Source organism: Halyomorpha halys, unplaced genomic scaffold (genome assembly GCF_000696795.3).
Source record: "Halyomorpha halys isolate HHAL.00 unplaced genomic scaffold, Hhal_1.1 Scaffold303.1, whole genome shotgun sequence".
In the NCBI taxonomy this organism is placed as follows: domain Eukaryota; kingdom Metazoa; phylum Arthropoda; class Insecta; order Hemiptera; family Pentatomidae; genus Halyomorpha; species Halyomorpha halys.
The window spans coordinates 797,424-814,682 of record NW_027115075.1 but is presented as its reverse complement, the minus strand read 5'-3'; the positions used below and the strand labels follow the sequence as shown (position 1 = coordinate 814,682).

The following is a 17,259-nucleotide window of genomic DNA, read 5'->3' as shown; positions in this document are numbered from 1 at the left end:
ATATATAGTTGACCGTAAAACTTAAATAAAAAAGATGGTCCGGGTTGCAGTAAAAAAAAAAATAGTTATAAACTATTTGTTCTTTTTTTTTACCACAATCCTGACCATCTTCTTATAGATAATGTTAAGTGTTCCACCTTCAGGGATCTTGAAGAACAATTTGATGCTTAATTTAAATTGAATTAGCCATTACATAAAAAAAATATGACAAAATATCTAGATTCGATTCTCCACCATTTTGTTTCAAGTTGTTAGAATGACAGATTTATATGCTTTATAACCTTCTTATGGTTCTATTTAACTATGAAAAAAATGTTTTTGTCTTGTGATAATGAGACATGTGAGAAAGATAACAATTAACATGTTTTGTTTCATTTATAAGATAATGGAAAGTTTATATACTGGTAGTTCACTTCTCCTACCTCCAAAAACTGACCTTGATATTTTGGGAAGATGACCCTTCTCGTCTTGGGAGCCGTCGTGAAACCTTGTTCCTAGCCCAAACTTCAAGGCTAGATAACCATCTCGGGAAACCTTGTAGGTCTCATAAAAAGTTCATTCAACATAAAAAAGTACAGATTCAGAATTTTAGAACATTTTAAGAATATGCATTTTTGCAAGAAATTATGTACCTATTTTCGAGTGCGATTCTCGCACCAATAAAAATTAGACTTCCTATTTTATTGTATTCATAAATTTTTAAACAATATATTTTACTACCGAAAATTGAATATATGGTGCTTTTGTGTATTGGACAAGTACTGCCATAATATTACTTTAGACTAGTGCTGGGCTAATCTCAAATAATTGACAACTTCTACTTCTTTATACAGGCATCTGTGGCCCAAGACAAGTAAGTGGAGGGCCAAGCCGTATTATTTTCGGTACCATCAAAGGTATCTAAAAACCTCGATAACTTACGCGTCGATTTAATCCACGATTTTAGGTTTAGATTAACATCATTCTACAACCTTTTAATATTGGATATAAATATGTTTCAGGTTGCGGAAAGACTACACTGCTCAACTGCCTGGCTGGCCGGGTCAAACTGGACGCAGGCAGTATCAGACTGAATAGGGAGAGACTGAACAAGAGGTGGAAGCGGAGGATATGCTACGTTCTGCAGCAGGACATCTTCTTCCCCGATCTAACTCTCAGGCAGACTTTGGAGGTTCGTCTTCTCTTTCCTTTATCAATTATGAATATTGGAATATTGCCAGTTTTGTAGAAGTAGTTGTTTAAGAAAAGGTTTATCATAGGATTCGCCATGAGACGCCACTCAGCAAACAGATAACCTCTCGTCTAAGAGCTAGTTTGCCAAAAATATATTCATTATATAAAACACAATCATAGGGGGCTCCACTGCATTAGGTATTACATGATTGGGCAATAGCTGAAATATCTTCGCTACATGATCATCCATCCAGAAGTGTAAAAGAGACTAATTTTTCTCTGGATGCAATCATTTATATTACAGAGCATAGTTTTATATCGTGGTTATTACGATTTAATACACATTCATAAACAACTGTTGGGGTCAATACTTTTTATAAATTACTAAACGCACACGATGGCCTATCGAATTTGAGCATTTGTAGAATTATTTCTAATAGACATTTATCTTTTTAATACGTTATGTTTTATGAAAGTTTTTGTGAACCGACAGATGAACGTCCTATGGGTTGACTAAAACGTAGGTGGGAGGATTATGTCTAGACTGATCTCGTGGATTTGGGTTTGAACGGCCTTCATGGGAACATGTATCTATAGAGCGATTACAACTTTCCAGTACCCTAAGGCTTTCATTATTAGTATGAGAGTTTTAAGGAAACTTTATATGGACCAATTTTTCTTCAAATAAATTGCTTTCATCTGGTATGTTGGTTAGATATTTTCTCTTCCATTTTGCCACCGTTCATCGCTTTGTCGCAGTAGCATCTTCTTTGTTTTGATAAATTTCTTATTAAATAAATTTAGTGACACATTCGCTCAAAAATGTTTTAATTTTTTTAATAATTGTTCGATTGATCAGTAATGTTTTAAGGGAAGCTATCTCATTATTAAGTTTAAAAAATAAAACAAATGTATATATATTCACTTTGCCTGAAGTGTAATGAAATGTTAAAAATATATATGTGTGCGATTTAAAATCTGTAAAACTATCTTTTGTTGTTTTATCTTCTCCAAGTATTAAAAACACTTAGTACAAGAGCCCAAGAACAGAAAAAATCTGTTATTTCACCCCAATCTTTAATTATTTTAATAAAAACTATGTATGATTAGTAGTAAAAATTGCAAGTATAGATTGGAAGAATAAAAAATGACGGCTGTTCAATACATTAAAAATAATCAATTTTTTATTCGGAGCTCTATATCTTTAAAACTGACTACAAAACTAAAAAACCTAATGGGTCATCATTTATATTAGAGTAAATTTTCTAAAATATGAGCCCTAACAGAGTTATTTATGTCCAATAGTTTCCGAGTTATAGCTTTCTAAAAGCAACATTTCATAAAAAAATTCAATGTAAAATCAGAAGTTTGTAAATTTCTTTTGATAAATCTTTATCCCTAAAACCATAATACTTACTGATGTCTGCCAGCACTGATTAAACGTACTACATAGCGGTTTATGACACTTATATACACAGGAGTTGTGGTTTTCATGATATTTGCTAAAATAAATTGATTTATAGTTGTTCGGACAAAATTTCATGTGCAAAATTTATATTCATATGCGAATATCATAAAAACTACTTACCTTACGAAGATACATGGCATAAGCTACTTTATAGTAAGTTAAATTAACTTTATTTTGAGTACTGGAAGACTTATGTAAGTATTATGGTTCCTGAGATACATGTTTTCAAATATCAACTATTTTATCTGAACAACTAGAAATTATTTTTTGTAAATTTATTTTGTCAAATATTATAAAAACTACTTCTACGAAGATAAACGTTATAAAATACTCCAAAGTGCATTAAACTAGCTTTAATTTGAGTGATTGCAGACATCTGTAAGTATTATGGTTTTAGAGATATAGATTTATCAAAATAAATTAGAGAATTCACTAATTGAGTTCTTAAATCTATATTTAAATTTTTTTTTTCTGTTTGCAGTACGCGGCCCTGTTGAGACTGCCGGACTCGCTCTCTCACTCGCAGAAGATGCAGTACGTGGACCACATCATCGACGTCCTCGACCTAGGCAACTGCCAAGACACGAGTGAGTATTCCCAGGATGACCCTGGCTTTCCACGACCCTGCCTAGTTGTCAGCTAGCAAGAGAAAAATCTTGTTCAAACGAAATTCTAAACATTACTAGAATGCTCTTGCATAAGGCCCTTCAGAAACTATTGTGTAATGATAGTTAGGGTTAATGCACCCAGGAATCCTCATTGCTTGTTACTCCCATACCCAATCCTGCCACCCTTACGTCAGTCTAGGTCATCTCAAAGCTGTTACTAAACTATATCTTCGTCATCTTGGTATTTTAGATAACTGTAAATTTTAGATTATCAATATCCAAAAAGTATATTGTTTATCCAAAAGTAATTCTCTTTTAAGAGGAAGGGGTGGAGAGGGGAGGTAACAAACAGTGTGACCAAAGAATTGGTGATACTCCTAGAGCAAATTGGTACTAAGCCATAAATTTTGTTTAGCACGTTTCTATATTTTGAGGAACCTGTTTATAAGCGAATATGGGAAGAACCATCTACAATAATTTGACTGTGATGATTTATCCTGTATTAGGATGCATTGACTGGATATCTCAGTAATTAATAACAATCCGATGACAAATGATAAAATTTGAACCACTTTAGAACTATTTTGACCTTCATTAGTAATTATGTCAGGACACTCAACCACTGGACTATGCAAACAAGTTTTAATTTTCTCGAGGTTTCACATTGTTATGTTATTTAAATTAATAAAAAAAAAAAAGAAATTAGATTAGGTAACTATATAATTATATTTGGCAATGTATTACTCTATTTAAGTTAACAATTTTAGCTAAATATTTAACATTTTAATTAAACATTAAAAAAAAGAATTATCACTTTTATTTGTTAATATTGGTACCAATAGTTGTAATTTAAACTCAGGTTTGTTTTTTCTTACTGGTTATTTTGGAAGGGAAAATTTCCCCTTTTCTTTCTCTTTTTCCATGTATCTACCACTGGCTTATTTACCCAAATTAATGTTAGAATCAGGTGAGGCCAAGATCCATGACTTAGTATCAACTTTTCATTTCATTCCTTATTCTTTTCAATCTAAAGTCAAACCAGTAATATTGTTAAATGGTTTTATAGAATGATAGATGTTTACAGAAGATTTTTATGATGTGTAATAAGTGATTTAAAAATTATTACTTAAGCATTAAAATTCCAGATTGTTAAAGCCTTAAGATGACAATCATAAAGAGAGGAATATCAATCAAATACAAAGTATCACCAAGTATACTAGAGTGTCACAGCATTGAAATGTCATTCACAATTCATTAAATGAAAAACAATATGCTAACTTTAAAAGATAAATATATAAAAGATATTTAAATTCTCCTCCTTTATACCAAAAAAAATCATTTTGAACTCTATAAATTAAAAAGAAAGTGGTTGAAGACTTATCTTGACCATAGTTTCCTATCTATACCATCTCCCTGGTTGTTAAATAAATTGTCAACACTCGAGTGTAAAGGATATTTTGAGTAGTATTGAATACATTCCTATATTTTCTCAATATCATTACATTATCTTTATTATAAATAGTATTGGATACATTCCTATATTTTCTCAATACGATTATATTATCTATATTTTCACAATACTATTATATTAAAATATTAATTTTATTTTAGTTATTGGTGACTACCTGAAACGTGGTCTTTCTGGAGGTGAGAAAAAGAGAGCTAACATTGCCTGTGAATTGCTCACAAACCCTTCACTCATGCTGCTCGATGTAAATAATATTTTTTTTATTTATTAGACTTTATATAATATATAATTCAGATTAGCTTATTTCTAATTATTATCAAATGCTAAAAATTTCCTCACTCAAATATCCAATACAATATGAATATTTTAGGAGCCTACGTCTGGCTTGGACTCGCATTCAGCATATTCCCTCATGTGTTGTCTGAAGCGCTACGCAGAGAAAGAAGGGAAGACAGTGGTGGTTACGGTACATCAACCTTCGTCTCAAATATTCCACATGTTTGACAAGCTCCTTCTCCTATGCAATGGCCAAACTGCTTATTTTGGTGACACAAATAGTGTTGTAGATTTTTTCAACAACATTGGACTGACCGTGATGCCTCACTATAACCCAGCTGACTTCATTCGTAAGTTTAATTTTGTTTTATAGTGATTTTTATTAACGACTGTCTGACATTTATATCTCTCCTTAGAACTTTGGTTGTATATATTTTCTTTCAAACAGTCTTCTACTATACTAAGAGTAGTAGTAAAGTTACTATTAATTTTTGTTTTATTGATAAAAATTATATATATACTAATATATTAAGCTGAAAAATTTGTTTATTTGAATACGCTAATTTTAGGAACTTGTAGTCCTATTTGAAATATTTATTTTGTGTTATGTTAACTGTTTATGGAAGAAGGCTTTAGGTTTTATAACATCACTCTATGATCCATTGAGTAACCATGTGTCCAAGTACATATCCATAAAAGTAACCATATACATAATAAAAAACTTTGTGTAGGTGTGGGTTGGATAATCATTATGGCAACTATATATTAGTAAATGTATGATTAAACATTTTAATACAAAATTATCATTCAAATACTTTTAGAAGGGAACCACTGATAATTAATACTATGTGGTAGATCGCTCTGTTGATAGTGATATTATTTCTAAATGAAGCTAATTTTAGTTTTTTTATCTTAACTTTGTTTTCTTTAGTTTTTATTGATTTTCCTGGTTTCTATTTATATATTTTTTTTAAACTTAATGTAAAAGCAAAGTATTATTAATTAATTTAATATGTATCACTTAATTTGTTTTCTTTTTATCGGTTATAATTTTAGAAACTTTCTCCTTATATAACTATTTTATTAGTCTCAAATTATCATGTCCGCCATAGGAAATATCTGTGTATTTAATGATAAGCTGCTCAGAAAAAGAAATTGAATAGGAAATGAATGTTTTAGTTGAGCAAGTAAAAGGAAGTGAAGAAATGAAGGAAAAAATCATTGCCGCATCGAGAGAAGCAAGGCTGAGAGCTGACTATCCCCATGAACTATTGCCTGAATATTTCAACCCCACCATCTGTGATAAATTCCTCAACAATTATCATGAAACCCAGATCCATCAGTCTAACGGTAAGTCCAATCATAACACAAACATGAACATTGCATGAGTGCCGCTCAGGATGTGCCGTCTGCCATCTATCATGACAAAATGGTAAGTAATAAGTTGCAAGATTTTTCTTTTGTCTAAAATTTTATTCTAAAAATCTCATTTACAAAACTTTCTTGGCCTAAAGTGATTATTTCAATACCTATCAACAAAATATAATGCAACTGTTACTTCCTATTTGAGTTTGTGGATGAACAAATGATTTAAGGCACTTTTGTTTTAATATTTCTCATGAATAATATATAATTTTCTAGGTCAAGTCGGCAGTGGATGTGGCTGTCAACAGGAAATGTGGTCAAGAAATGGAAATACTCAAACTGGGCAGGATCCAGTCTGCGTGACTGTTGCACTTGGAGAAACAACTGAGTCACATGGAAATGTTTATACAACCATAGCTGGTAAGTTTATTAACAAAATGAATTTTGAGTAGATGTAAATGAAAATCTTATATTAAGCCATACAGGATAAAAAAAAAAAAATAGCAAAATGAATCTTTTGTTTTTAAACCATTTGTATCACGGGAAAAAAAAAATTTGCCCAGAAAACTATAATGTAGTTTAATAATTTATAAATATAGTATAAAATAGGGTTTGAATATTTCCATATTCAACTTATTGATAACAAATTTGAAAATAAGAAATATATTTTTATTTGTTATTTTTAGTTAAAGAAGATGAAGGAAAAACACTATGGTTAGATAACCAAAGCCACGCTTCTTCATCTGTCAGTAGTAGTGATGATGACGTCAGCTGGCAATGGCCAACAACATTCTGGACACAGTTTAAGGTAATTCAGATATATTAAAAAACATATGCAATTAAATATTTACTGCAATATATTTTTTTTTTAATTTATTATCTTTCAAGTGACATTACTGGACTCTGTTTCACACATGGAAACTATATTATTTATTGCAGTATTATTATGATATTTATTTACTAAAGTACATGACAGTGTAAAAGAATTTTTATTATTTAGTAAGCCTTGTTTTAAAAAATTATGAATATACTATTGAATAAAGATACGATTCACTCCTTATGAAAGGACATATTTATGTAGAAAACGATTATTTTATTGTTCACAGAAATATTTTATATGTATTATATACCTTTTAAATGGAATATAAATTGTCTGTAAGGCAACTTTTTTAAAATGCTGGAAATAAAATAAAAAAATTAGTGATGAATTATCAGAATTTTTTTTAGTGTTTTATATATCATGCTAAAAATGCAAATAAACTTAGATATTTACAAGATGTTGATGATAAAGGAGATTTCAGTAGATTTATTATTATATAGAGGGGTAGTAACAATTTTTCATATCAAATTTTGCAAATTTAATGATCCAATAGAAATTTTACACTTCCTAGGAAGCACATCATTTTTTGTAGTTATTTGAGAAATTTAAACATTTCATAGCTGTTTCAGTATATTTAATCTACATTAAAGTTAATATTTATAGTATAATCCTTTAATTTAATTTATCAAAACTATAGATCATATATCTATCATTTATATTTTATTAAATTTTCAAATTGCCCTTGCTACGAAACTTAGTTGAATAGCCTTGCCTGCCATAGGTGCTGAGCCAGCGGAACTTCCAGGAAGCTAGACCACGGATGCTGTCCACGCTGAACTGGGTACAGACAATTGGCCTGTCCATAATGGCAGGCCTCCTTTGGTTCCAGCTCCAACGCACTGAAGAGTCCCTCCATGATATACAAGGATGGATGTTTTTCTCTACTACGTACTGGATGCTCTTTTCACATTTTGGTGCTCTCTCATCATGTAAATTTCTAATTTATTATATAAAATTATCTTAAGATATATTTATAATTAATTACTAAAATACCTCTTTAATTTTCTAATTTTTTTTTTTTTTGGATAAAATTTATTTATTTAAAATCCCTTTTAATACATAAGAAAGGCTTCTTACTTCCTAAAAACTAGTTTTCTAAAATTATCTGTATAAAATACATATCTAATTTAGGATATAGGTATCTAATATGCCTTCCAAAAGAATTTTTTTTTAAATCTCCTTCTATTACATGGCAAAATTTTGCAGTAAACATAAAAAAAATTATTGGTATTTAATGTGGCTACCAAAAATTTGTTTTTTCACAATGTGCAAGTTTTTTTTAACTGGAATGAACAAAATACCTTTTTGAACAATGGAAACAACAAAATATATTACAATTAATTTATAAAATTTTGATGTATGTTCTATAGTATGTTAAGACTTATGTGAGAGCTAGTCAAGAGAGAGAGAGAGAGATGTGAGAGATAAGTCAAAGATGGAAGGAGGTCGAGATTCAATTGTATGATAATAATGTTGTATAAAATATTATAATTTCTCAATTTCTTGCAGTTCCTCCTGAGAGAGAAGTAATAAACAAGGAGCGACAGTCTGGAGCGTACAGACTGTCAGCTTACTATTTGGCCAAAATGGTTGGAGAGCTGCCACTAACCATCACTCTCCCCGCAGTGTATCATATCATATCTTATCCAATGCTGGGCCTTCACAGTACGACTGTCTTCGTCACTCTTCTAGGCTTCCTCCTCCTTAACACTATTGTTGCCCAGGTTTGTAAAATTATTCTTTTATAAATATATTTATTTTAAATATTGATTTATCCAATCGTTTGTTATGAATACTATAATATTATAATTTTTTTTAGAGTGTTGGATTCTTTGTCGGTGCATGTTGTATGGATATGCAGGTTTCCATAACAATTTCAGCGCTATATACACTCGCTACACAACTTTTTGGAGGATACCTAGCAACTAACATACCACCATGGTTGAAGTGGATGCAGTATCTCAGCATGGTACACTATGCTTACCAAAACATGCAAATAGTTGAATTCAGTGAAGGTGCTCAAATTCAGTAAGTATAGGTTTATATTATATTTTTTGAGTTTAGGATATGATTAATTTTACATATTTTTATACTATATTAACCCTTTGAAGGTTTAATCAATTTAAATGTTTAATGTGCTTCAGCCATGATAAATGGGTTAATAAAATTACTATGGTATTTAATAAGAATAAAATATATTAGAATTAAATATTTTATCTTTAAAAAAAATCTGGAACAGTGTATGCATTCCACAACCTTTACTTAACTCCTCATATAGGAATAATAATTAATTTCATAAATAGATAAATGAAATTAAAAACTAATTATTTTTATAAAAAAAAACATTTTGCTCATAAAATATATTGATGTTTTATTTTTAATTATGAAAAAAAATAAATGTAATCAACTATTAGAATCATGTAATAATTCAAGCAGAACTAGAAACAGAAACTTATTAGAGGCAATTTACATAACTAAAACAAAAAAAAAAATTTAAATAAAAAACAAACAGTAGAAATCTAGGAATTTAATATCTAGATATAAATGACATAAAAACATTTAAACAGAAATATCCAATATATTAGTTTCTTTTAAAAGGATAAAAGAAATTTATTACAATTTTTTTTTTTTTGCCAAAACTCCCATTGGAGTCCTATGCTGCCTAAATTTATTACAATGTTAGATATTTAAACAAAGCAGAATTGTAAATAAACAATAGATAATAATAGCTGTCAAAGTCCAAGGTAGGACAGTACAAATATTAAATAGATAAGTAGAGGTAATTGCCAGAGGTTATAGACAACACATGTAGTTTAGTTGATTTTAATTTAATATGTGATGACAATTATATTGCTAAAACATTAAAGGTAACTAGTATAGTACGATAGTAAACAATTAATTGTTGAGTATAAAAAGTTTATATATTGTGCAAAGTGTAGTAAATGTCTGGTTAAAAGTTATGAAAATGGGTAAAACGTCTTTGAAATTTCAACAAAAAATAAATGGAAAAACAATGTAATACATTAAAAAGAAATTGTAGTTTAATCATGCTACTCTGATTGAAAGTTTAACAACCTTCTTAATTGGAAGATATTTCTAGGGAAACTATAAAACCTGACAAAAAAAAAAAAAATGAATCTCTATTAAAAATAAGTTAGATAAGTTTCAAATTAGTTTGATATAAACCCAATAATATGAAAAATCAGTTAATTTTTGTACTTTAGAAGTTATGGATTTACATATAAAATATCTTAGGTTTTCAATTTATCATTTATAATAATAAAACATTTCTTTTGCAGGTGTGCTCCTCAATCTAAATTCGAAGTGTGTAAAAATTCTAGCTACATTCCAGTCTCCGCCATTCTGGAGCAGGAAGGCGCTAGCCTGCCACTCTGGGCTAACACTCTCGTCCTTCTCCTATTCCTTGTAATATTCAGGCTTCTCGGCTATATCGTCCTCAGGTACTTCCGACGACCCAAATGAGCTGACCTACTTTATTCGTTTTTTAAAACCGAAATTGGCTGTGTTTCTACATTATTATTTTGTATTTTTTTGTTTTATTTTGTTTTCCTCTGTCTCTTCTTGCTGTTATTCCTCTCGTCTCCCTGTTCCTCAGCTGATCCTTTGAGAGAGAGAGTAAGAGAAAGAGAGAGAGAAAATGCTAAAGAGTGCCGAGTGCCTTCTCATCGCTGTGCCAACATGTTCCCCTGCTCCTTTTCGATTTTGCAGTCCCAAAAATGTGTTCGATTTTTTAGTGATTGTAAATTTGTGAGTTGTCTAATTATGAGGTTTGTAAAATTAATTTTTAAATTAGATATAAAAATATCCGAAATGATGGGGAAAATATATATATTTATATATATATGATGAATGGAAATTGATATGTAAATAAATTGATTAATATACAATATTAAAATAAAATAAAAGTGTATTTGAATTTTATGAAATCCCACCTTGTAATTAGTGATGCAAGTTTTACTTGAACGTTTAGTTAAGCTACTGCCAAGGTTTCATGCGAGAGGGTGGAATCCATATTATTTTAATATTATCACTATTATATTGTAACTATTACTGTAAACAACTGCCTTCTCTGTCGTGTAAAATCTTTATATTTTATCAATTTTAAATAATTTTAGATATTAGACTTTTATTTATCTTTAGTACGATAAATGCTTCAAATGTGATCGAGAATTTAATTGTATTACTAATGTGTATATTGTATTATGGTGATAATACCTGAATATGTTAAAAGGAGGATGTGTGTATAACTCAAAGCATAAACCGCTGAATGTATCATAAAGCACTGATTGAAATTCTGAATTATGTATACATTAATACTGATGGTGGTTTTCGCTATTAGAGGTAGTTATTTGTTTATTGATATGTTTTATTGTTTATATAATTATGTAATATTACATATAAATAAAAGAATTTATAAAAACTGGTCCAATGTAATATATTATGTGTATAGCTTGTACAAATGCTGTAAGGACCGAACGCCTAAGACAGTGCAGGATATTTTGTATATGAGTCAATGTAACTTATTATATTGCTTTTGTCTTTTAGGGTAGTTTTGTTTTTTAATTATTTTTTATTTCATTTTAATTTTTTTTTATATATATTATTATTTTTTTTTTTTGGAGATTTAGACAATCACTATTTTTCTTCTAAATTAAAATTGACCATATTTCCATATTCCATGTTATACATTCTGATATCCAAATGAATTAAAATTATATAAAATATTCCTATTATCTACATTTTATATTTCAATGTGATTTGTAATATAACTTATATAACATAAAATTTAATTTCCTTTGTATACGGTATTAATCAAACATTTTTGATAATCTTTTTTAAAAAATATCTACTATGTTCGTAAGTAAAAAACAAAAAAAAAAATATGGAGAGGTAAAAAAAGTAAAAATAAAAAAAAATGTGTTGGCTCTCGATAAGCAAAGATAAAACCTAGTCTGTATCGCCTTTTTTTTTTTAAACAAAAAAAAAGGATTCTTATAACTATTTATTTTAAATAGTGTTTTATTTATTTATACTTTGCTGTTCCACTCATCCTAACGTATATGCTGATTAACGACATGTAAGGTCTAGATCTCAATAAAGACCAAGAAAAAAACTTTGTCTCTGATTAATATTTTCTATTTACCTAATATAACATTCATTCATCTGTACCAATCACTAAATTTCATTAAGCTTTTTCTGTAAAATAAGACTTGCTATATTTATATGGCACAAATATCTAATTTTCCTAGACTAAGTGTTTTAGTTTTTACATAGTATTTTCATCTTTTACTTTATCTATGTAAAAAAAAAATACTTTTAATATTTGTTAGATTATTGTAAATAATTTGAATAGATTATTTTATTGAACTTGTGTATTTTGCTTGAAATCTAAGTAGTATCCAATGTCCCATATCTTTGGTTGGTTCTGTGAACAGAAAATTTAACGAACCTAATAAACACATAAATTATTAATTGTGAGCATGTATATAGTTAAAAAATATACTACAGTTGCTCAAAGATGGTATGAGGGTTGTTATTCTATAAATGAATGAATCTATTATTTTTTCGGAGATCAGATCTCACTCACTGACGTGAAGCTCTTTCCATGATTCATTTCTCAATGATATATGGTATGATAAAGGCTTGGAGATCTTATATAACAGACTAATGAAATGTAAAATGTTTTGAGACACTGTTTAAAAAGCTATTGCTTGTTTTTCTTTGTTGTTAAATTTAATTGAATTTGTCTCAGTCAAAAGGCAGTGAGTTCGGAATGTTTAAATATTAGGGCTGTTTGGGAGTTGAGGTGTCGCGTTTATCAACCTCGTAACTACAGAGGCACTGGTTTGAATCCAGTCTAGGAGGGTTGACTTTTATTTCGGAATAAAAAAGCCATTGTTAGAATAGTTTGGTTATCTATATATAGAATTAAAAAAAAAGAGAGTGCTTATATACTGCTGCATATTTACTTTGACATATTATATAGGAAATACACAATAAAGAAAAGTCTTACAACAGAGTTTTCAATATAAATATAAGTTTTAAAGTCACCTAAGTGCAAATAACCTGGTCTTGAAAAATGATCTGTGTCTGTGTCTGTGTCTATGTGAAAAGCCTAACTAAAAATTGTAAAGTTGTAGGGAACTGAAAATACAAATTCGGGTTTTTTATGCCACTTTGTCGCTAGAATTAACTTACCCAAACTGATACTTTATGTTATACCCATCCAGAATCGGATAAAAAGAATAATTCTTTAGCCAAACTTTTACCTAATTTTGAATTAACAAAACATGATAAATACAATAGATTATATACCAACAATGCCACTTTAGATTGATGGTCTTCACAAAATACATAAAACCAAAATACCATTGCAACCAAATAGACTTTGTAAAATAGGCAACTTTTAGGTTAGCAAAATTCATTGCAGTATACTGCACAAATAAAAAATAAAGAACGAATGGAATATTAAAAATTCATGCCAGTTCAAAGATTATATTGCATTACAAAAGATCACAATTAATGATAAATTTATATCATCAGATGTGGTTTCTCTATTTACTATTGTAAAAAAAAGAAGTAGTTACTAAAGCTGTTATAAAAAGGTAGGAAAACATCACTAAAGTTATAAAAATTCCACAGACTTTATGTGTTAATGCTATTAAATTGTTTCTAGGTGATTCATATTTTTCCTTTTATAATAATTATGATAAACATCAACAAATCATGGGGCTTCCGATTGGGCAATCTCTTTGTCCCATGATTGTAGAATTTGTAATGGATCATCTGGTTAATGTATTCCTTTCAAAACGTTCTGTGGAAGTATAATTTTTTAAAACATTTCCTTGTAGATCCACATATTAAATTTACGATGAAAGTTGAGGAAGATTATACTATTAATTTTGTTGATACTAAAATATGCTGTAATGGGGAAAATAACCAATTCTCATGTTATGAAAGAATATTGGTAAGGGAGTTTTATATTTTAAATCTTGTGATAATTTAGGCATAAAAATAAGTATGGGAAAAAATGAATGAGAACAATATAAAACAAGCAAAGTAAATTTAAAAAAAATGGTAACTCATATAGAGCAGGTGAAACTTGTCTGATGGGAGCATTTGAGTTTGCCTTGAAGCAAGTATTAGCAAATTAATCCCAGTTTTTATTTCTCTGTAGAATACATAAAACCTTTCAGCCCATAAAATAAAATTTATTTATAACTCTGTATATCATATAAATATATTAATAGCCTCAAGAAAATGCTTTTTATTCAAACTGAAAGATAGAACTGGCTGTGAAAAATTCTCAAACATAATTTACCTGATGAATTGTTCAAGTTGTGAGAGAACAAGTACGGGAAAGATTACTTACCCATTACTCTCGCAAAATAATGAATACTCACAAATATTGTATTGACCTCAAACAAGAAGATACAGAATTAGCTGAATGTCATAATTCATGCTATTAAAAATAATCACAAGTTTGGTTTTGACAGGGTGAAAATTCTCTACACAGAAAGTAAACAACAAAAAATTTTGGTCCTAGAAATGATGTATATTTAAAAAAACAAGAAACTAACTCTAACTGTTGAATTGTGTTAACCAGAATATTTGAAAATCATCATAACAATAAATAGGTTGGATATGTTGGCATTATAGGCAATAGGAGGAATACTAATACCTTGAATGTTCAAATTAGTAAAGCTGACCTGGAATTAGAAATCATTCCATGTTTCCTACCTTAGATCTTCCCTGACCTACCAAAAATCTCTAGGTAATGAAATTATTAAGTTCATAATGCCTTGAAAAATGACCTTCAACACAAATATTCATGTTTTTGTATCACCACTTCTCATAAGGAGCATTAAGATGAAGCTAAAATCGAAGTGAGGCCTAATTGAATATATAACAATGCAGAAGTTGAAAGTATTCTTTGTAATTGGTATATTATAAACTTTATCAAAGCTGTAAGGCTATAGTATACAGTGGAGAGAGAGTCCTGGAGTGGATGGCACTGAATGCAAAAGTGGAGTAAACAAAGAGAAGTAGAAGGCCAAAGAACAGATCAAGCGACAAGAAATAAATTGTAAATTCCACTTTGATCCAAGAACCCAAGTCGCAGTACTTGATAAGGGAGTACTATCCTAGTGACATTAGCTTTTCATTCTGACAGTCAAAACAAGAAAGGCCTGATGGTTGGACAATATTTGTCCTCCTTCCTCTTAAAAAGTTCCAGAAGATCCAGCATCAGGTTTGGGGGGAGATAGGATGGAAAGACTTTTTTCTCAAATATCACAGGTCTTAAAAAGTTTAGAGCAAAAATATTGCTAATCAGAATTGAAGTTCATTAAATTTTCTTAAAAAAAGTTGTATTTTTTTTTTTAAACTAACTGTTTTACAGACATTGATTACACGAAATAGAGTATATTTTCTTTTTGCAAAAATCAGACATAAATAATTTTATTAAGGAAATGGTTAGGGGAGCGGTCAAGAAGGAAGAAAAAATAGTAATCGACTATTTATTTAATTTTTACTGACATTTCAACCTACATTGTAGGTCTTCATCAGGGCTACAATAAAAAGATACAAAAAAGGTAGATTTATAAGGGTAGCAAAATGTTAAGGTATTTAAAAAAAAATAAAATAAAATAATAAAGAGGGTAAAGATAAATACAAAAAATAATTATTAACTAACATAATAAAGTGAAGAGATAAATCATAATATATATTATTGAAAAGATCTATTAATTTAATTATATGAGGAGACATAATAACTGATATTAAATAGTACCTGCAAGCAGGAAATTTCATTGGAGATGTTAGCACAATGAAAGTATTGTCATAAGGAAGTATAATCTTAAATAAAGCTGCAACATAGCAGGAAATGTCAAACTGCACATGCTTATTTGATCGGACTGACATTTAGAAGTTTCCGAGAAAAGTTAGGTCTACCTATTCATCAGTTCTCTATCTCCGTCTTACTCTTACAATAATTCAGTTTTGGCTGGCACTCTTTCCTGAATCAATTTATTTCTTTATGAAATTTAATGCTTTCATGTTCCTGCTAAGTATTATTATTTATTATTATTATTGTGCTAAAAATATTTTAATTTAATAGCGTTATAATTGTTGAAAAATCCATGTAAATTTGTAGGACAGGAAACTCAAGTCTGCTCATTGTTTCTGTACTCACCTGCTGGGTTTGGGTTTTGACACAATTGAGAGGAGGTTGTAATTTAGAACATGTAATTATAAATAAACATCTTATTTTATATTATTATTTTAATTTTTAAATCATTATTTAAATACATTTTGATCCATTTAATATTTTAACAAAATTTGTGATTACAAGTACTGATTCTTTTAATTTAGTTTTGTTAAAAAAAATATATTATGAAATTTAGTTGTTTATTTATTTTCAAAATTATTTCATTAAAGTTGTGAAATTAAATATTATCAAGAAACAAGAATAAAAAATAAAAATAGAAAAATCACTCAAGGCTGTGAATAAATTATTAAAGACCTCTTTGAGGTACAAATGTACTTTTTATGACAATAAAATTAAAATACCTCCTTTGTATACAGTGTAACAGAGTACACTGTATATTATGTATTATGTATTCAGTGTAACAGAGTACACTGAATAAAGAATGTAGATATTTGGAAAAAGGAATATCATATAAATAGTTCTGTTATTTGAAACTTTATTTATAAAAACAAGAAGAGGAAGCCGTATATTCCCTACAGTTATATTGACAAAACAATTACATAACATGATAGACTTAAATACATTTTTCTTAAGTCTAAATAGCCATTACCTTAAATTAATATATTTGTGTATAATGTACACACACTGATGTATGTAAAGTACTTATTTTCAAATTAATATTCAAAATATCATCTCTTGAGCTTTTAATTTTTTTCATAACAGTTTTTTTCTTTCACCTTTGATGTATGTAAAGCCATAATCATGAGTTACAAAAGACTTTCAAAATGTTAT

The 17,259-nt window shown here is 28.9% G+C and overlaps 1 protein-coding gene across 1 annotated transcript in view; it reads left to right on the top strand.

Annotated features, from left to right (window-relative positions):
* The window catches only part of E23 (Early gene at 23), a gene marked incomplete in the record, with an annotated part of 311,094 nt that extends 298,468 nt beyond the window's left edge, over nucleotides 1-12,626 (top strand). The window contains 11 exon segments of the mRNA XM_067052164.1: nucleotides 1,002-1,171; nucleotides 3,123-3,228; nucleotides 4,861-4,961; nucleotides 5,088-5,343; nucleotides 6,173-6,343; nucleotides 6,635-6,778; nucleotides 7,045-7,166; nucleotides 7,960-8,167; nucleotides 8,748-8,962; nucleotides 9,058-9,266; nucleotides 10,538-12,626. Of these exon segments, the coding sequence (XP_066908265.1) occupies nucleotides 1,002-1,171; nucleotides 3,123-3,228; nucleotides 4,861-4,961; nucleotides 5,088-5,343; nucleotides 6,173-6,343; nucleotides 6,635-6,778; nucleotides 7,045-7,166; nucleotides 7,960-8,167; nucleotides 8,748-8,962; nucleotides 9,058-9,266; nucleotides 10,538-10,721 (1,886 nt within the window).
* Nucleotides 12,627-17,259: the final 4,633 nt, after the last annotated feature.